This window comes from Bolinopsis microptera, chromosome 4 (genome assembly GCF_026151205.1).
Source record: "Bolinopsis microptera isolate Bmic1 chromosome 4, MBARI_Bmic_1.0, whole genome shotgun sequence".
Lineage (NCBI taxonomy): Eukaryota > Metazoa > Ctenophora > Tentaculata > Lobata > Bolinopsidae > Bolinopsis > Bolinopsis microptera.
This window is the reverse complement of record NC_087075.1, coordinates 9,154,927-9,174,221: the sequence shown is the minus strand read 5'-3', so window position 1 is coordinate 9,174,221 and position 19,295 is coordinate 9,154,927. Positions and strand designations below refer to the sequence as shown.

Here is a 19,295-nt window from a genome sequence, read left to right as displayed (position 1 = left end):
GCCGTGACGTCATGTCACGTGGTCTAGCGGTATCTCCACAGGAGACTCGTATCCTTGAGTTCAGTACAAGTGTAACAGTGTGACAGTATAAGTGAGACAGTTCACGGCTGTAACAAACACTTCTAATCTGCCTCCCAGCTTTCTAATTTAACTAACAGTCTTTGTTTTGCTCTAAAACACGTGTCGGGTTTTTTTTTTTTTTTTTTTTAACGTACTTCTTATTTATCTGGTCAGCTACTAATCCGCCTCCTAACTTTTCAAGTCAACTGTCAATCATGTATCAAACGATGGCAGGAAAGTTTTAGTTAGACTCTTTAGACAATCAATCAGTAGTTTTGGTTAGATGTGACGCGTCGGGAGGGACACAATTTTTGTTGTAGTTCATAAAGTGGTATGACCGTTGGAAATTGTAACGTGACTTTTAATATCCAATAGCATTTTGTCTTCAGACATTTTTAAAACGAGATCATTCTCTCATTCAGTGAGACTTTAAATAAATTCACGGCTTCACAAAATCCTTCCGATCCTTCTCCTAGCTTTTCAAGTCGACTATCAATAACGTTTCAACATCAACCATGTTTATGTACCATACGATAACAGGAAGGTTTAGCTAAATACTTCTGATTATTTGGAGATGACAGAAAGCTTGGTTAGTTGGTTTGACAAGTTAAAATTGAGTTTCTGTTCGGCAACTTCATACATCGTGCGGGAGCGTGCAGGTTCCTGTTTAACTCTACCATATATGGTGTTGTTGTACTCCTGATCCGCGGTTTTGCTTTACAAGCTGACTAAACAATCTAGTGCATAGTTACAGACGATGCATTCTGCCATACTTCATGTTAAATTCCTGTTTAGATCTGGAACTCTGTCTGAAACGTGTTATCGCTAATTCATTTAAAATTCTTTTCGTTTCTCCAAACTGCAGCACTTTCTCAGAACTACGCTGCACTTTTTCACCGAGTTAATAAGTTAACAGGACAATAAAACCCTCAGTAGACGTGTCTAATTTTAAAATGTGGTGTAGATAGAATACTCTCGGAACTGTCTCTGAGTAAAGTATGAAGTTACTTAGAACAGTCTGTGAAGCCTGACATGATCCATATAGTTTACGTAACTCTGCGTTAAGGTAGCACAGAACTTCAGGACTGTAAGAAGGGGGGGGGGGCGGGGTTATTCTAACCACCTCATGTTCGTATAATCATTTTGAAGGAGGGAAGACTGTTGATAACTATGGCCCATTCCAGTTGCCTGTTTTTGGCATATTTAAATTTTAATTAATTTCGATAGCACCTTCATTGCACATCTATTTTAATTTTAATTGTCATTCAGGCCGTTTTAACAATTAGTTAATCTGATATAATAATATTAAAGCAACCATAGTTTACAGCATAGGAATTAGGCATAATTAATAATTAAACACTTTCTAGCCTGAATTGGGATTGACCCCCACGTAGACTTTCCAGCCACCATCAGTGACCATGGTTACATCAACTAATTATCACATTTGGAAGTTTCAGTCAATTTCAGTGTTTCATTTTATAGGTAGTCAAACCCGTTCAATTCCGCCAAAACCGTTCAATTCCACCACGCTTTATGCTTATTTTCTGATGTATTGAAGATCTGGGTACAGCTGATATACAATTCCAAATGTTAGTAAGTTAGTATAATTCTCACTCCCGCAGGATATCGATAATATGGCAAAAATCTTGCCACTAACTCGTGTGATTATTAAATTTCCGATGATAAACCTACACGATATTCAGTAGTGTTCAATGCCAACACCCTGGAAAATATTAATCAGCGAATTCGTATTAATCTGGTGTTATCATGTCTCCTTGTGTTGCTTTCAACTCGTGAACAGTTTTATATTGTGCCTCCTATTCGATTTCTACGACCACTTTTAACGATTTCCGATTCATAATTAAAAAACAAGTCCCCCCCCCCCCCCCCCCTTCCCCCTCCATCAGAGTTAAACCTCTCGCCTTGCAGACTACTTTATCTTTGATTAACCTGTTAATAACTTTCTATGGGTTCGGTCTTCATGGACCTACTACCGCTCCCTTCTTCTGTCTGCACGGTAAACAATATCTCAATTTTCTATTTCGTACCAGTGTGTTCTCTTCTGAAAGAGAGTTTTTGGCATTTATTTTTTCTTTTGGCAATGAGATATCATTATTTTTTATTTTTTAATGAAAAATCTCCGACTTAAAGATATTTCGTAGCAGTGTTTTTTTTGTAGTTGCCGTAATATCATTATTATTTAGCTTTTTAATTTTTCTCTCGACAACATAGAATAAGTAATATCATTATTTCCCAACTGTAATAAAAATCCCCGACTTTAAAACATTTCGGAGTTTTTCTCTCTCTTGACATCATAATATTATTTTATTGCATTTTAAGTTTTCCCTCGACAGCATTGTAGACGTAATATTATTATTTTTAGCATTTTGAAGATTACCACAGCTCCTGGTCCTACTAAATCTTACCACCTATGTCTGGTACAGTGTCTACCGGGAGTTGTATAGTCACGTGTTAAGTTTATACCTGGGGTAACACCACAGTTACTAAGGTAAACTTTCTGGTTTTAGAGGCGTATATCATGGAAAAACCCCTCCTCGCCCCATAGTAAAATGTTCGTCTGAAAAATCCTCCTTAAAATCAATGATCCTCAGAACTAACCAGGCAGGGACACAAAAAAATCGCAATTATTTTGCCCAAAAATCGCGATACCGCGATTTTTAACAGACTATACATAAAATTTGTTGCAAATAATGAGAAAAATCGCGATTTCCTTTTGTCCCTGTAAACAGGTATTCCTCCTAACACAAACATTACTCTACAACTCACAATAAACCAACCACCGTCATTTGTATAGTCGCTATTAGCTCGTGTGAGTCTGTTAACTTTACCCGGTACTCTTTGCTGTCTGTCATACCTTATATCTCCTTATATGGTAGTGTCACCATAGTAACACTGCCATATAAGGTAGTGTCACCATAGTAACACTGCCATATAAGGTAGTGACCTACCCGGTATTGTAGTACCTAAACATCTGGTGCCCTGTCTGCAGCACCTTATCTAGGAAGTCAGTCTACTGAATACCGATCGTAAAAAGTGTTTATCATACCTTACATTTCCTTATAAGGTAGTGTCACTATAGTAACACTGCCATATAAGGTAGTGTCACTATAGTAACACTGATCGTATAAACGTATATTACTTAGTACTCTGTTAAATTATATTTGGCGACGTAGTTTTTAAGAGTCTTCTGAATTGCAAAGGATCCTACGAATTTGATTACTCGATCTTATAGTGACACAGTTCAATCGTTAATAAGCCCAAGCTGCTGAATGCAATACCTTTTAAGGTAGTGTTACCATAGCAATACTATTTGATTGTCTACAAGAAGGCTACTAAGCTGTTCAGCTCTCTCCACGTGTCTGTAGTACTGTGCAAATAGTGGGTGGGCTAAAAGTCAGCAAACATACGTTGGTGTGTGTACAGCTGGTTGCTGTTAATTAGTACTTTCGAATTGAGAGGTCGTGAAGGATTTCCTAGCTTATATATTCGATGTTTGGGCCATTCATCATTTCAATAAAGCCAATGAAGCAATGATACTACACCAGATTCAGAAAAAACAATAAATAAATTCCGATTCGTCACACTCTTCGCAGCCTTTTATACTATAGTTTCGTCTGTCTTTAAGCAGTTGTCATCAATAATCCAGCGGCCATGTTGAATGCCATTTACTCAAATTATTTGTTATATAGTAGTGTTGAAAGTATTAAAACTCTTATATATTCGATGGGTTAGAAAGTAGTAGTACGATTTCTACAGAATATTCACCAGGTCAATCATGTTAAGTGTTGAAATATCGGCCAATAACCTCTAATATCAACTGTTGTTAAAGTGCAGATAGGAAATCAGCAGGGTTTTCTAGCAACTGGGACGACCTGGTTACTTGTCAGTATCTCTTTTAGAAATCTCACTTCCAGTACTGTGTCGTGACAGTGATCCTGGGTGATACTGATCAATCTGGACGCTGATTGGTTAATGGTGATTAATACTGGATGCTGATTGGTTGCAGTATATTAAGATTTATACACCTAGCCTATGGTCCAAGTTTAGACATTTGCTGCGACTCTAAGCTCGACCTACTAAAGTACTAAGCTTGTGTGTGCTATAATCCACTTATTTTCTCCACCCTACCCACCGAGTTTGCATGTGTGTTATAAATATAGCCTCCCTCTCAGCAAAGTTTCAGGGATGTAGATTAACGACTGCAACTGTAAATTCTTAAATTGCCACTTTGATTTTGTCGACGGATTTTCTATCTTTTCTGTAACATAAAAACCTGGCCATGTGTGTGTGTTGTAGAGTGTTGTAGAGTATTACACTCTACAACACTCTACAACACTCTACAACACTCTAAGAGTGTTGTAGAGTGTTGTAGAGTGTTGTAGAGTGTTGTAGAGTGTTGTAGAGTGTTGTAGAGTGTTGTAGAGTGTTGTAGAGTGTTGTAGGGTGTTGTTAAACTACAATATCGGACCCCTCGCTAATTTGATATTTGTCTATTTATAAAGTCATGCCGAGAATCTGATGGTCGGAATTTTAAGTGGTGCTGAATTAAAATACCTTATATTGCAAAATTCAGCCTGCTTGTATTAAGCGCCAACAAAAAAGAAGCATAAAAATAGACTATATAATATTATCACGGGGATATAGGTGTTATGACGGTGATGCAGTGTGTATATAGTATAATCATAATCTCGAGATATGCTTTAGGTTTACTCCTCGCCAGCTGTCGCACAAACACGCCTTTCATCTCGTTTATTTTTGGTTTATGTTGGACCTTACTGATTGTTTTTTGTTCTTGATATGAATTAAGCATAAAGATTTTCTAAGCGATGAGAGTTTGAGGATTATTTGTTATTGTGTACGTTGTTGTGGATTGGCTAGACCTTTTGCTTTTTTGTAAGGCATGGTAAAGTATTAATATAAGGACACTTATTTTGTTATTTGGTTGTCTCCATGACAACTGTTGTCTGTCTCTTAAGAACAGTCTCCACTACAACTGTTATCTGTCTCTTAAGAACAGTTTCCACGACAACTGTTGTCTGTCTCTTAAGAAAAGTCTCCATGACAACTGTTGTCTGTCTCTTAAGAACAGTCTCCACGACAACTGTTATCTGTCTCTTAAGAACAGTTTCCACGACAACTGTTGTCTGTCTCCTAAGAACAGTCTCCGTGACAACTATTATCTGTCTCCTTAGAACTGTCTCCACGACAACTTTTATCTGTCTCCTAAGAACAGTCTCCACGACAACTGTTGTCCGACACATGGGCAAGGTGACAAGCACCCTCAACGTGTGAACTACAAAAAGAAGCCCCTCAACACACTACATTACCTTTACGTTAGCAACACCTAATCGCATAGTTAAACAGGCAGGTGCCGCCCTAGTGCCACCTCAAGTGCCGCCCTTAGTGCCGCCCTCCACCAAGCTATCCTGACACCTAGGTTGTGCAGGTGTCCTCATGAAGCTACATGTTAAACCCCCTCTTCCTCCCCCTCCTACTGCAACACTGTCTCATAATTATTAATCTAGCTAACAAGCCCAGGTGATGGAGTTCCCCTCCTGGTTCCCCCTGTTCATTAACAACAGCGTCCTGCTACCCTGGGACTTCACACAGACTACCGGTGAACTATTTGACACATGAGGCCCGTGCGTCCAGGGAACTGGGGGAGCTACTCAACAACTAAGTGTCTATTTTAACAGCACTCAGCACTTTTTATGTTTTTTCTGAGCTGTGTTGTTGTTGTGTATTTGGTACGTTAGGTATAGTTCACCATGGCAACCGCTACTCAGTCAACCATCGCAATTAGGTGAGAAGGCCTGATAGATTAGTATACGTTGATAACCCCCAAATATTCCTGACCCCATAATGTGATCATTGATACAACCTTCAGTTAGGAGCCAACCCTTTCTGTAAATCCAATCCCTAGAACAAACCACAACCCTAAAACTAAAAAAGTTTTACCAGACCATAAACTTTAATAAAACCCTAAACTTTGATTGCAGTTCTCATAAAACACGACCAAAAGAATGTAGTTAGTATCTTTCTTGTCTTATCCTTACTTCTTAACTAGTGAGTAGTGACTTTACTAGTTACTCAACAAGTTACTCAACAAGTTACTGAACAAGTTACTCAACAAGTTACTGAACAAGTTACTCAACAAGTTACTCAACAAGTTACTCAACAAGTTACTCAACAAGTTACTGAACAAGTTACTCAACAAGTTACTCAACAAGTTAAGAAGTTACTCGACAAGTTACTCTTTTCATGCACTCTTTCAACTTCACACCATCATTAACACCGCCGACTACTTTAACTTTAATACTTACTGTAATATTTACAATTAAACACGCCCCGTGTTTTGAACTGTTCTTTTTCTCTCGTCAACTCTAGCGAGCACCAAACTAAAAAACTATCCATAATTCACTTTCACTTTCACTTTTCTTCTTTCTCCCACTTAACTCTTACTTTAACTTTTTGATTTCGTCGTGAAGTATTTTAAATAAACAGTTTGGCAAAGTCGAGACATTCCTTGCTAAGGAATGTAACCCGTACTCTCTGTTGACCTCCACTTTACAGTAGATTACCAGATTGTTCTCCTCAGCCCGTATCTGTCTCATTTATAGACTGTACCACCCTTCCTCCGTCCATAATCCATATCCCTGTTTAGCTGTTGCTCAATTGTCCTGGCGTATCCAGGGAATTAACAAAAGACGCTTAATTCCACCTGCTGTAATTCAAGAACTAGCAGATAATTACGAAGTACGCTGTTTCTTCCTCGGATATCCCTGCTCATCCTGAAAATATGCGGTATAACAAAATCATGAAATGGTGTCTGCATGACAGTGTTCAAATCACGAGGGTCGATCTCTCAGTGGTCTGGTGGCGTCACCAGTAAAACACGCGCCTGGGATGATAAACGTAAAACGCGCCACTTGTAATTCCGAGACTCGCTGATAATCCATATTTACGAAATGCAGCGCTGGTCTGTCTGGCTGACTCTTCAGCTTGTTTTCCTTTCTGTCTTGATGTGATCTAATAGTGACCCACAAAACATTGAGGGTAGTGCCCCCAGGGTAGTGCCCCTGGGTAGTGCCACCAGGGTAGTGCCCCCAAGGGAGTGCCCCCTACCCCAGGAATCAAGTTGTTTGTCACACCATGATTAGAATACTAGCCATGAAGAGGGTTTGGTTTCGTGGGTACAACACGAAACACAACCTCATACTTAAACACCCTCCTTTCCTCGAGTTTACATTTCCTGATTGTTCTCTGCTAGGTGTCTGTCACGCTTAACAACACTCCTCTACCTCCCTTTCTTTACCTCAATTGTCATGTCCAGAGACTTAGCGTAAAGAACACATAATTCCACGACTTGCTGATAATTACAAGTTGCACTGTCTCCAGGCACATGCGTATTGCGTGTAGCACCATGACAACCAGCAAGGTTGTTAGGGTGTCTTTTATCTTGCTTCTCTCGCTTCCCGCTGCATTAAGTTTTGGAGTCTGAGAGATAGCACGAGAGAAAGAGAGAGAGAGAGAGAGAGAGAAAGAGAGAGAGAGAGAGAGAGAGAGAGAGAGAGAGAGAGAGAGAGAGAGAGAGAGAGAGAGAGAGAGAGAGAGAGAGAGAGAGAGAGAGAGAGAGGAGAGAGAGAGAGAGAGAGAGAGAGGGAGAGAGGGAGAGAGGGAGAGAGAGAGAGAGAGAGAGAGAGAGAGAGAGAGAGAGAGAGAGAGAGAGAGAGAGAGAGAGAGAGAGAGAGAGAGAGAGAGAGAGAGAGAGAGAGAGAGAGAGAGAGAGAGAGAGAGAGAGAGAGAGAGAGAGAGAGAGAGAGAGAGAGAGAGAGAGAGAGAGAGAGAGAGAGAGAGAGAGAGAGAGAGAGAGAGAGAGAGAGAGAGAGAGAGAGAGAGAGAGAGAGAGAGAGAGAGAGAGAGAGAGAGAGAGAGAGAGAGAGAGAGAGAGAGAGAGAGTTAACGGGAGTTATCATACTTCCAATTTTGTATGTGATTAGTTTTAGTTCCAGTGGCGTTGATGGCTTTCTCGTTGGACTAATTATCAGTATGTTTAAACGCAGTGACTTGCTTAGGGGACCATTAATTGGTAATTTGTCTTTTTTGGAGTTCTTCCTCAATCCAGGATTCTGGCAACAGTTGTATCTAAACTTGGGTTTCCGAGTTTGTTGTTCATAAGATCAAAGACTTAAAGTTAAAGCACATCATGAGATCTTGTTTACCAACACCTGATGACATCTAGTAGCGACGTTTTTCCTGTGCTGCAGCTGCTCCACGAAATTCAGAATTAACGTTATTTTTTTCCGTGCAAAGAAATAGTACAGTCAAATCCGTCCTAATTTAAGCCTTTGTCGGACAAAATTCGCAACAAAGCGATTTTAACGGGATATGGTCGGGACAGGTCCCAGGAATCATTCCAGAGAGTTCCCAAAATCCTCGACTTCAGGAAAATCCACAATTACCACTTTTTTACCACCTTTTTACCACTTTGGTTTTCCGCAAATAAGTCACGTTCTGAATATCCTAGAAGATTCTAGTTTAAAGCATTGTGTTTAGAAAACAAAGAAGAACAACTTTTTCTTTAACAACTTTTTCAAAAATAAATTATTTAATTAATTAATTAAATAATTAATAAATTTTCAAATATTTCAAAAATACATTTTCATAAAGAATGTTCACAATTACATTCCACGTATATTGAACTAATTTTTATGAAAATTTTGAGAATTTTCACTTACAATATTTTGACTTATTGTAATTGTAAAATTTTCGAAATTTGTAAAGAAAAACCAATATTTACCACTTTTTACCACATTGAATCTCCGCTAATAAAACGACTTCTGAATGTCGTAGAAGGTTCTAGATTGAACCAATGTGTTCAAAATATAAAAGAGAACAACTTTTTGTCTGACAATCTTTGGATTAGATAATTAATTGATTTATTAATTAAATAATAATTAAATTTTTAAAAATTTCAAAATATAATTTTTATCAAAAATATTTGCCGTGACGTAAAACGTAAAATGAATTTACTTGAATAACAGAACATACACCGTCACATAGATAAGATAACAGATTAAAAAATCCAGATAAATGGAATAAACGGTAAAATATCCAAATTTGTACGATACTATTATAGCTTATAACTATTTACACATCATATCTCTCGACTTAGTGTTGTGCTTAACTAAATTGTTAAACTGGTTTGTTTGGAAGCGTAAGCTTCAGCTTTACTTTATGTTGACTTCTCTTCCTAAAAAAGTTGAATCTGCTAAAAATCGAGGACTAAAATCACACGAAATAGTTAATATTTTGACAAAAGAAGAACACATCGTGTGCCTGATACTGTACGCGTGCAGATTCTATGTAAGTAGCTGTCAACTAATATACAATAATAGTAATATGTTTTTACCGTTTTACTTTTAAGTTTGATTTCAGCGGAGAGCGCAACTAGAGGCATTCTTAACCAATACAATGTTTTAATTTACCAGGCAAATGAGGAGTTAGTTTCGGTGAATAGCTTTAAGAGGTCCTATTCTTTATCCTGACGCCTCTTATACCTTGTATAAATAAACAAATCAACGCACCACAGGTTGGATCAACAACCCCTGGTCACTGAACGAAATTAAACGGCAGTACAACGGCATGACTGATTCAGCTCAGAGTGACGTCTTGTGTGTATTATTGCAGACAGTGACCATAGACCAGTTCCAAAGATTCATATCTAGCCTAGCGGTTAGAGCATCCGCCTTCTGTGCAGAAGGTTCAGGGTTCGAATCCCAGTGTCACCTAGTCTAGGGAGTAGCTAAGGATCCATTGGATCTATGCGATCTCAACGGTCGACTCAACCGAATGATAGGAAACTTAATTGAGGGTTAAATGAGGAGGGGTACCTGTTAAAAGTTCAAGAAACTTCCTAGGATACCCCTTCAGTGCATACTGTAAACATAGTGCTATTAACTATTATATCGGCCAATGAAGAGGAGTCCGTTGTAAATGAGGCAGGACCATCTTTAGTCCACGAACACAGTTTAAACAAATTTCCATTCTGTAACGTAGAGATCGCACCAAATGATGAATCCTCAAACCGGATTACAGACAGGGTAAGTTGGTATAGTACACATACGTTAGGCTCTTACTAAGTTACTAATTCGCTCGCCCAAAAATTTCACGTGACTTTCTCCGTAGCTTAGTGCACTAGATTCCCACTATGGTGGTGTCTGATCCAGTGAAAGCGTGGCACAGAAATCGTGCAGAAAGCCCAATTACGGTATCGTAGCACCCTGTCACGTGATAAGCGATTAGGTAATCATTGATAACCCAATCAATTTCGCTAACGAGATAAACAAATTGCTTGATAACTTCGTCATTTTCAATCCGTTTCGCACATCGTTTTGCAGATGTTTTGATTTGCAGAGAGGCAGTTGAGTGGTCTACAGGTCTAATCAAGTTGATGTTTCTGTAATTGGTGATGATACTGATTTGCTTGTCATTTTACTGCACATGACAAAACACTTTGCATTTGACCACCTACTGTTTCTCACCACCAAAAGCTACATCTATGACATTGAGAAAATTCGAAGTGCGATTGGTAGGAGGCACGTAAACACGATAAGCTGCTGTGCCACACTTTCACTGGATCAGACACCACCAGTCGGATCCACGGAGTTGGTAAGGATCGGCTCTTCAGAACGATCGCATCCATCGATGAAAGTGTAATAGATGCTTTTTATTCGGCAAATTCTACACCAGCTACCATAAATCATGTAGGAGAACTTTTAAGGCTGCAGCTGATTTCATCATTTCGAGATCACTAGATGAAGCTAGACTTTCAGGTCTTGAACAGAAGTCGCAATCTTTAACAGCAGACATCAAGTGCGAACAGCTCTCGCCAACATCTGGGGCAGCTGAACAACATTCTTATCGTGTTTACCATCAGCTGCAGGCGTGGGATGAGAATGACCTAGATCCGATAAGCTGGGGATGGAAGATGAACAAATTGTTCAGAACAATGGGACACATGTACCAGTGACCACTCTTATGAGTACAGCTCCGAAAAAGCTCATTCAAAAAATCAGTTGCAACTGTTTAAAGTCAGGTTGTGGCAATGCTTGTTCATGCAGAAAAGCAGGAATACATTGTGGATCAACCTGCCTCAAATGTCAGGATCCAATTGCACCAATGTGCCAGCTGAGGACTCATAAGTTAGACTCTTATCTAGTATATATGGTTATATAAAGTACTACTTCGATTTCCCAATTAAATTAATGAAAATTTGTTAATTATTCGTGATATGTAATTTTAAAATATTTTGATCAAAAATAATTTGTATAATTTTTGAATATTTGTTTAATAATCTAATTAACTAATTAATTAATTATCTAATCCAAAGGTTGTCTAGTAAAAAGTTGTTCTCTTTTATATTTTGAACACATTGGTTCAATCTAGAACCTTCTACGACATTCAGAAGTCGTTTTATTAGCGGAGATTCGATGTGGTAAAAAGTGGTAAATAGTGGTTTTTCTTTACAAATTTCGAAAATTTTACAAGTCCAAAATATTGTAAGTGAAAATTCTCAAAATTTTCATAAAAATTAGTTCAATATACGTGGAATGTAATTGTGAACATTCTTTATGAAAATGTATTTTTGAAATATTTGAAAATTTATTAATTATTTAATTAATTAATTAAATAATTTATTTTTGAAAAAGTTGTTAAAGAAAAAGTTGTTCTTCTTTGTTTTCTAAACACAATGCTTTAAACTAGAATCTTCTAGGATATTCAGAACGTGACTTATTTGCGGAAAACCAAAGTGGTAAAAAGGTGGTAAAAAAGTGGTAACTGTGGATTTTCCTGAAGTCGAGGATTTTGGGAACTCTCTGGAATGATTCCTGGGACCTGTCCCGACCATATCCCGTAAAAATCGCTTTGTTGCGAATTTTGTCCGACAAAAAGACGGATTTGACTGTACTAAAATCCCAATCTCGGAATCAATGTTGAAGTGTTGACGATACTGTTTTACGGGAATTACTTGCGAGTTGGTTGATTTCTCGGAATTGGACGCAAGTTGACGATTCCATTTTATCCGTGTTATTATTATTGTGATTGATTTTCAATTGATTATTGTTTGGTTTATCAGTAGATAGGATTAGGTTTAAAGCTATCTACCCCTACAGTAAGGGTAGAGTGATAAATAATAATTTATCTGTTAGTCATAATCCAGCAATCCCGATCTCCGACCGACTTTTAAGAGGGGGGGGGGGTTCGTCCTGTTTTCTAGCCAACGTCTAACTTAAATCTCTCTCGTTCTTTAACAGTTTTGTAATGGAGGTTGGAGACTATAGGCATAGCATTTGATTGATTGTTCAAGGTATTCGCCTGCACTAGGTTCTGCAAGTCCTTAACCTAGTATAGGTGTTTTACCGATATATAGTTTTATTACATGCTCCTTGTCATCTCCAGATGCCCCTTGACACTGATGTGGGCTACCTGTCACAGTCTATTAAGTTAATGTTATTATGTTAATAATTAACATATATCCCGTAAATCCAGCATATACATCCTGTATATTAAATTTATTCTCTTTTTTTGGTATTATGTTTGTTTAACCTCAGCTGAGATTTATTTACTCTGTTTATCATTTACTGTTCTTGATGTTGTTAGTCGCTGTTAACCTGTATTGATGTTTAATCTTGTGGGGTTGAATTAAAAACAGAAAGTAAACCATCAATCATGGCCACACTTTTGGATCATCCTATTTTATTGACTTATGCTGCTTTTTGACCCCAATACGATAACACATAGTTTCTGCTACTGAGCTTTTTCCAATAATGGGGGGTCTTACTTTAAACACCGTATAGCTCCTCTCAATATTCACTGTTGAAGACGAAGAAACCACCATATTCCCCATGTAACCGGAGGAATTAGTGGAATGTTGTCCAATTCATTCTCCCTGTTCGCGGGGTTCCTCTCCCGATTCAACAGTCTTAACGACACCTTTAGTGAAGGGAAAGACAGCAACCACTCCAGGTGGTTATGAATGTGAAAATACTCGTCTTTAATTGGTTGAACATGTTTGAACACAAACTAGAAATACATTTTCTAATCAATAACAGATTAAGTTATCAAATGAGTTATTTAATGTTATATATTTTTGATTGAATGAAATAATGTTAATACCTAACAGCACACACTCACACAGCTCCAACCCGATTTACCGTGATTGCTAAATCGAGTGGTAAGCAAATTTGGGCAATTTTATCGACCGCATGCAACATTGACAATATGCATCTCAAAATAGCAATCGAGGTGACAGTTGGTATTTCTTAATTATCTCCCATTAGTCTATACAAATGACATTGTAAACTTTTAAATTGTATAATCAAAATGTACGAACTCTAAAGATTTATAATACCTGGAAATTATTTAGACCGCGTCTCAAAATGATCCCAATGATTATTTAATTTTCGTCTGAACTGTCAATTGCAGAATTCTTACGAGGAAAGTACGGACAATTATTTTCATTTTCTTAGCCTGTTCGTGATTTGTTCTGATGTAAAGATATTGCAAGCAACCTCAATAATCCATGATTCGCTGCCCCTAAATCTTTCAAAGGTGACAAAACACAATTTTAACCCCCACCAAATACAATTAAATAATTAAATACTCCGCAAAACTCGCTGGTCAATAGTCGGTAAACCCCACTATTAGATCAAAATAAATCACTTTCTCCGACGGAAACAGAAATTTAATGTTTATTTCTATGCTGGTGCTCACCCCAAATCACTTTTAGCTTATAAATACCTGAAAGAGTATTCATAAGACGTCTGTACAGACTAAGTAAAAGGCTAATATGAAGTTCATAAACGTAAAATTATGCATTTAAATATGTTTTAAAGGTAACAACTTTCATCCTTCCCTAAGCTATCTCTAAAATTATTTGTTAAATGGTAGTGTTGAAAGTATTTAAAGTTATACTTCATTACCGCACCTTACCCACATACCAATTACAACTTGCTACGAGAAAAATGTCCTTTCCTACCCCTAAAATCTAATCAGGGATTACATAAAACTATCAAATAACTCCCCCTGTAATGACCTGTTAAAGTAAAGGAACATGAATCAAGACTATTAGTTCCGTAGGGAGTGGAGGGCTTGTTGTAAGTTTTATGCTCGTACCGGCAATCATCTACATTTGATCTACGTTTGTTCCTGGTGCTTTTTGTGCCGGAGCTAAGTTATGATCTACATTTGCTCTTGTATTTTGAGGATAAGGAAGGGGAAGAGAAGGTTTTATAATGCTGATCGTCGTTACAGGTTGGTAGCCGTTAAGGCCGCTTTATAGCCGCTTTATAGCCGCTTTATAGCCGCTATAGGTGGGTTTGTGCTCTGGTCTAAGATTTATTTCCTTTTTTGTGTGCAGCTAGGAAATGAAGTTTTTACCTTAAATTCAAATGCTTTTTGTTTCCGACAAAGTAAATTTTACCCAATCATTTGATTAATTCCGTGTTCCATCGCACTTTAAAGAAATATTTTTACCGCGCTCAGCCGTAAAAAATCCAGAAATTTGAAAATGATAGGTTGAAACGAAAATATGAAATTTGGTTATAAATTTGTTTGTCAAATTTGCAATACTTTGTAAAGTAACTAATCGCGCTAAAATGAAACATTTTCTTTATTGGGACAAAGATTAATAACATTAACAATTAACAACCAAACTGCAAGCACTTAAATCATGGAATAAGTTTTAATACTAAGCTAAGTATTAAACTATTTCTATTAAAACCGATGTATATTTGTACGTTATATTTTATCTGAAAACCTGGTCAACCCCGGTTCATACCTACTTATCATACTTCCAGTGAAAGTACGATAACTTAATATTGGTAATCAGCGCTACAATTCAGATCTAATAAAGCGGATATCGCAGAACTACACGCTATCCTATAATTGATACTAAGTCATGTACCTGGTTTTCGTTGTCCCACTTTAGTATCATAAACTAAGATTTTCTATCGAGGGACGACGTTCACTACCTAGTTGGCACCGAGCTGACATGATCTGTTGATGAACATTAACAATGAGTTCAACAGTTTAACAGATGAACGCGTAATATAATTGATTTTTGTGATTCTTTATATCCAGTTCCACTGTCAAGGTCCATATACCATTTCTTTTTTCTCTGTCCAGACGTGTTGTCTAATGTCTATGTAAAAATATTTATGTAAAAATCAAGCAGACGTTAACGATACGCCTCATTTTAGCATTATACTTATTCGAGTTAAAACTGAAAATTAACTGAACATTTTTCAGGGCGCGGCGCATGAACGCAAACTCGAACAACAGGAAAAAGTGTGGCAACAATTTGACAATTGGTGGACGGCCAGATTTCGATCACAAGGTTCCTGCTAATTCACGTACGTTAATATTTATTGGTTAATATTTATTGGTTAATTAGTTAATATTTATTGGTTAATTAGTTAATATTTATTGGTTAATAAGTTAATAGACCACTTACATCTTAGCTTTTTTTTATTTTATTTTTTTATGACTGAATTAATCTCTATAAATAGATATATAATAAGGAAACTAAACATAAATTAAACAGGAAACGAGAAAAACGAAGTATCGTGATTTTAATAATTTATCTTTAATATTTTTCCTCCTCAGTGGATGGGTTGAAGGACCACAATGATCACCAGTCCACGTGGGTAAATATAAACGTGGCGGGAGCCACTTTCATCTTAAAACGGGATCTACTCAGACAACACCCCAACACCCTGCTAGGTGTGTTAATACTTTATTCGTTTATCATTTCACTTATTTAATATTTGTATTTATAATACTTAAACATGAACGTTCTAGAATATTTTAGAATTTTCTAATTTTTAAACTCTGCCGCTTTTAAAATATAGTTTGACGTGGTTTTTAGCCAACTTCTAAAGTACTAACAGATATTCACGTGCCAGAGATCATTTTTCCAAATAAACTTTAATGCACATGACAGTTGCGATATAAGTTTCTTTCATATCCCAGATGGTAAGAAAGTCGCACCATAAGTCCCCCGCACTATTAATAAACCTGTCTAATCTAGAAAACCTAGACCAGCAACAAGTTACACAGTACGACATTAGCTAAAACATATAATGCTTTGAACCTTCTTTTTTTATATAACAGTCCGTGCTATTATTCTCATTATCGTACTGCAGTAAAACGTGTAACGGTAAACGCAAATATAAGGTTTAACAGAAACCTGCTAAGTGTGACACACGGCAAGAAGTCAGCTTAATAGATTTTCATGCCATTTTTGGATGCAATAGTAATGCTTTGGTCCGGATGGCGTGGTGTCAATTTCGTCAACATACACTGTGGGAGAAAGAGATAGATAATGTCCGTTATTATAAATATACACATACTGAGCACACCTCAGCTGATACCAAAGTTTTGCGCGCCTGTGGTAAATTGAATGCACGTGCAAAAGTAGCGACCACGCCAGGACTCGAACCTGGAATCTCCTGCTCCGTAGGCAGGCGCCTTAACCATTGGGCCACGCGGCCGATATGAAGGATTGAATCATTTTTCTCGATTTTCATGCATAGAATAGATTTAACTGCATGCAACCGAATCTTGCGGCTATTGTGTAAGTATGACAAACAAAAAAGCTTACAATCTGTCAAGTTTTTATTGAAATCAAATTAAGTTCATAGTAACAGATCGTAACCATAATATTAATTATAAATAAACTGTAAGTGTAACAACTGATTCAGTGATTGTTCATTGATGATCGCAATGATTAAAATTAGAATATTGCAAAGATTTGCTGGCTTATTAATTTCTTAAAAATTAATAGCACACCGCTAGTGTAAAATATGTATACCCGACAGGAGCAGAACATTTTCGGTCCAAATATCAGTCAGATAATTGGTATAGTTGGTTTATCATACAAGGTCGATCTGTTATTCAAAATATCTTATGATTAAGCGTTCCAATTATATGCTAATTACTACCATAAAATGGTAATCATTACGATGTGTCATGTGTCTGATCGGCAAAACTAATTTGCCTCGTTATTTAATGTTCATGTTCAGTGCAGCGATTCGCTATGTTAACTAATTCATCGTTATAATTAAAATATCATAGCAATTAGCATATTAACGATTAAAATAACATGATAGTAAGAACGTCAAAACGATCAAGCGTTCAGTAATTACACAATTGTACATTGTATATTATAAACTGACTGCAATCTGCATACTATACTGTAATTGGTTCGCAGTAAATCGTAACAGTTAGCATTTATCTGACTGGACACTTAAATGATGAAAAGCACATCAAGCATTCATGATGATTCATATAGGATATATTTCAGGTCTGCAAACAAAATTAAATTAAATAGCAATACCATGCTGTTTTCTTCCGCAAACTTGTAGCGGCATAAACTTTCAGTAACGCGCGGCAATCTTATACTTCCTTTTAATGATATAATGTACAATGTATAGTGTACGATGTACATGTCGCCAAAAATATGATAACAATAATGATAGGAACGAGCATTATAATAACTGGGATAACCATACTCTTATCTTTAAATGACATGAAAAAAAGCGACCACGCCAGGACTCGAACCTGGAATCTCCTGCTCCGTAGGCAGGCGCCTTAACCATTGGGCCACGCGGCCGACAATTGAAAGGAAATAATGTTATTATTATACTCTGCTAAAGTGTTTGTATTGCTATAATAGTTTCAACTGTCTGCGTCATGACAAGTTACTGTCTGACGTCTGTGTGTTCAGTTCATGTTCAGTTGTCCAATGTGTTAGTGTGACATGAAACCGGAGCTAATTTCTCAATTCTTTAGTCACTATCCAATTCACTTGTACAGGTTCTGTCCTCTGTTACTTGTAATGCCCTTATGGCTTACATACCTCTCTAATCTCTATAAATGTGGTGATAAGTCACGGAAACTAAATTATCTCAATTAAGTACCCAGTGTCCCCATCCATTAATCAATAATTTCCTACGCATACGTGAAACTCAGTCGTGAATCATCGATTAAGTCTATTTGACACACTTTTTTGTTCGTATCCAATAATTTCTTTGCCATTCTGCTCGCCCAAAGGCCGAATGCCAAACAATTATCGTAATTTCATTTAATTTTTGATAAGTTCGTGTTTGTTCATCATCCTTAAACTTCATGTTTACAAAAAGATACATTAAACATTTTTAAAAGGCAGTAGAACAGTCTTTAGACTATCTAAGAATCACATCCCATTTCAGGTTCAGATAATATAAAGCGATACTACCGACAAGACCTATCAGCTTATTATTTTGACAGAAACAGAGAGGCTTTCGACGCTATTGTCAGTTACTATTTATCAGGTATTAGAGTTACTATTGTCAGTTACTGTTTATCAGGTATTAGACATTATAATCAGAGTGTTACTTCCTGATATTTGATGAACTAACCATATTGAAACTAACTCAAAGTTTCGTCTAACATAAATGCATATCCATTCTACATCGAGGAGAATTTAAGCTTACCGCCTTGTGTTAGTTCATTCGATTCTATAACTCAATAACAGGCGTAAATTGAACTTCTAAGTACTCAAGTTTAGCTCGCTGTAGTACAGACTACAGAGACCAATTTTAGCTCCTTATTAGCTCCCTGGAGAGTTGATCAAAGGTTCCTAAAAAGGACAGCATTAGCTCCTTATTAGCTCCTTATTAGCTCCTTATTAGCTCCTTATTAGCTCTTTATTAGCTCCTTATTAGCTCCTTATTAGCTCCTTATTAGCTCCTTATTAGCTCCTTATTAGCCCCCCTATTAGCTCCTTATTAGCTCCTTATTAGCTTCTTATTAGCTCCTTATTAGCTCCTTATTAGCTCCTTATTAGCTCCTTATTAGCTCCTTATTAGCTCCTTATTAGCTCCTTATTAGCTCCTTATTAGCTCCTTATTAGCTCCTTATTAGCTCCTTATTAGCTTCTTATTAGCTCCTTATTAGCTCCTTATTAGCTCCTTATTAGCTCCTTATTAGCTCCTTATATAGGACAGTTTTAGATAACAGCCGTTATTTCCAGATGGACAGATCCCCTACTTATGTGACACGTTAGACGAAGGTTTGGTGACGCGGGAGTTTGAGTACTTCAAGATACCACTTACCCCCCGGGAATTTGAACCAGTTCCCTCCCCAGCTGTTGAGGAAATCAGGTACAG

At 37.1% G+C, this 19,295-nt stretch overlaps 1 protein-coding gene and 2 non-coding genes across 23 annotated transcripts in view; 1 reads left to right on the top strand and 2 right to left on the bottom strand.

Annotated features, from left to right (window-relative positions):
* Positions 1-19,295, top strand: part of LOC134813890 (potassium voltage-gated channel subfamily A member 1-like) — a 99,008-nt gene that overhangs the window by 70,633 nt on the left and 9,080 nt on the right. For 16 of the 21 annotated variants that reach the window (XM_063821801.1, XM_063821794.1, XM_063821802.1 and 13 more), the window contains 4 exons: positions 15,394-15,497; positions 15,751-15,867; positions 18,357-18,458; positions 19,160-19,289. In XM_063821801.1, the coding sequence (XP_063677871.1) occupies positions 15,394-15,497; positions 15,751-15,867; positions 18,357-18,458; positions 19,160-19,289 (453 nt within the window). Of the gene's footprint in view, positions 1-12,930; positions 13,111-15,393; positions 15,498-15,750; positions 15,868-18,356; positions 18,459-19,159; positions 19,290-19,295 lie in introns of those variants that run through there. The other 5 variants (XM_063821808.1, XM_063821811.1, XM_063821805.1 and 2 more) reach the window with 1 other exon arrangement.
* On the bottom strand, positions 16,565-16,637 carry Trnar-acg (transfer RNA arginine (anticodon ACG)). Its single transcript has one exon. It is a non-coding gene; the product is annotated as a tRNA-Arg (tRNA).
* Trnar-acg (transfer RNA arginine (anticodon ACG)) lies at positions 17,686-17,758 on the bottom strand. Its single transcript has one exon. It is a non-coding gene; the product is annotated as a tRNA-Arg (tRNA).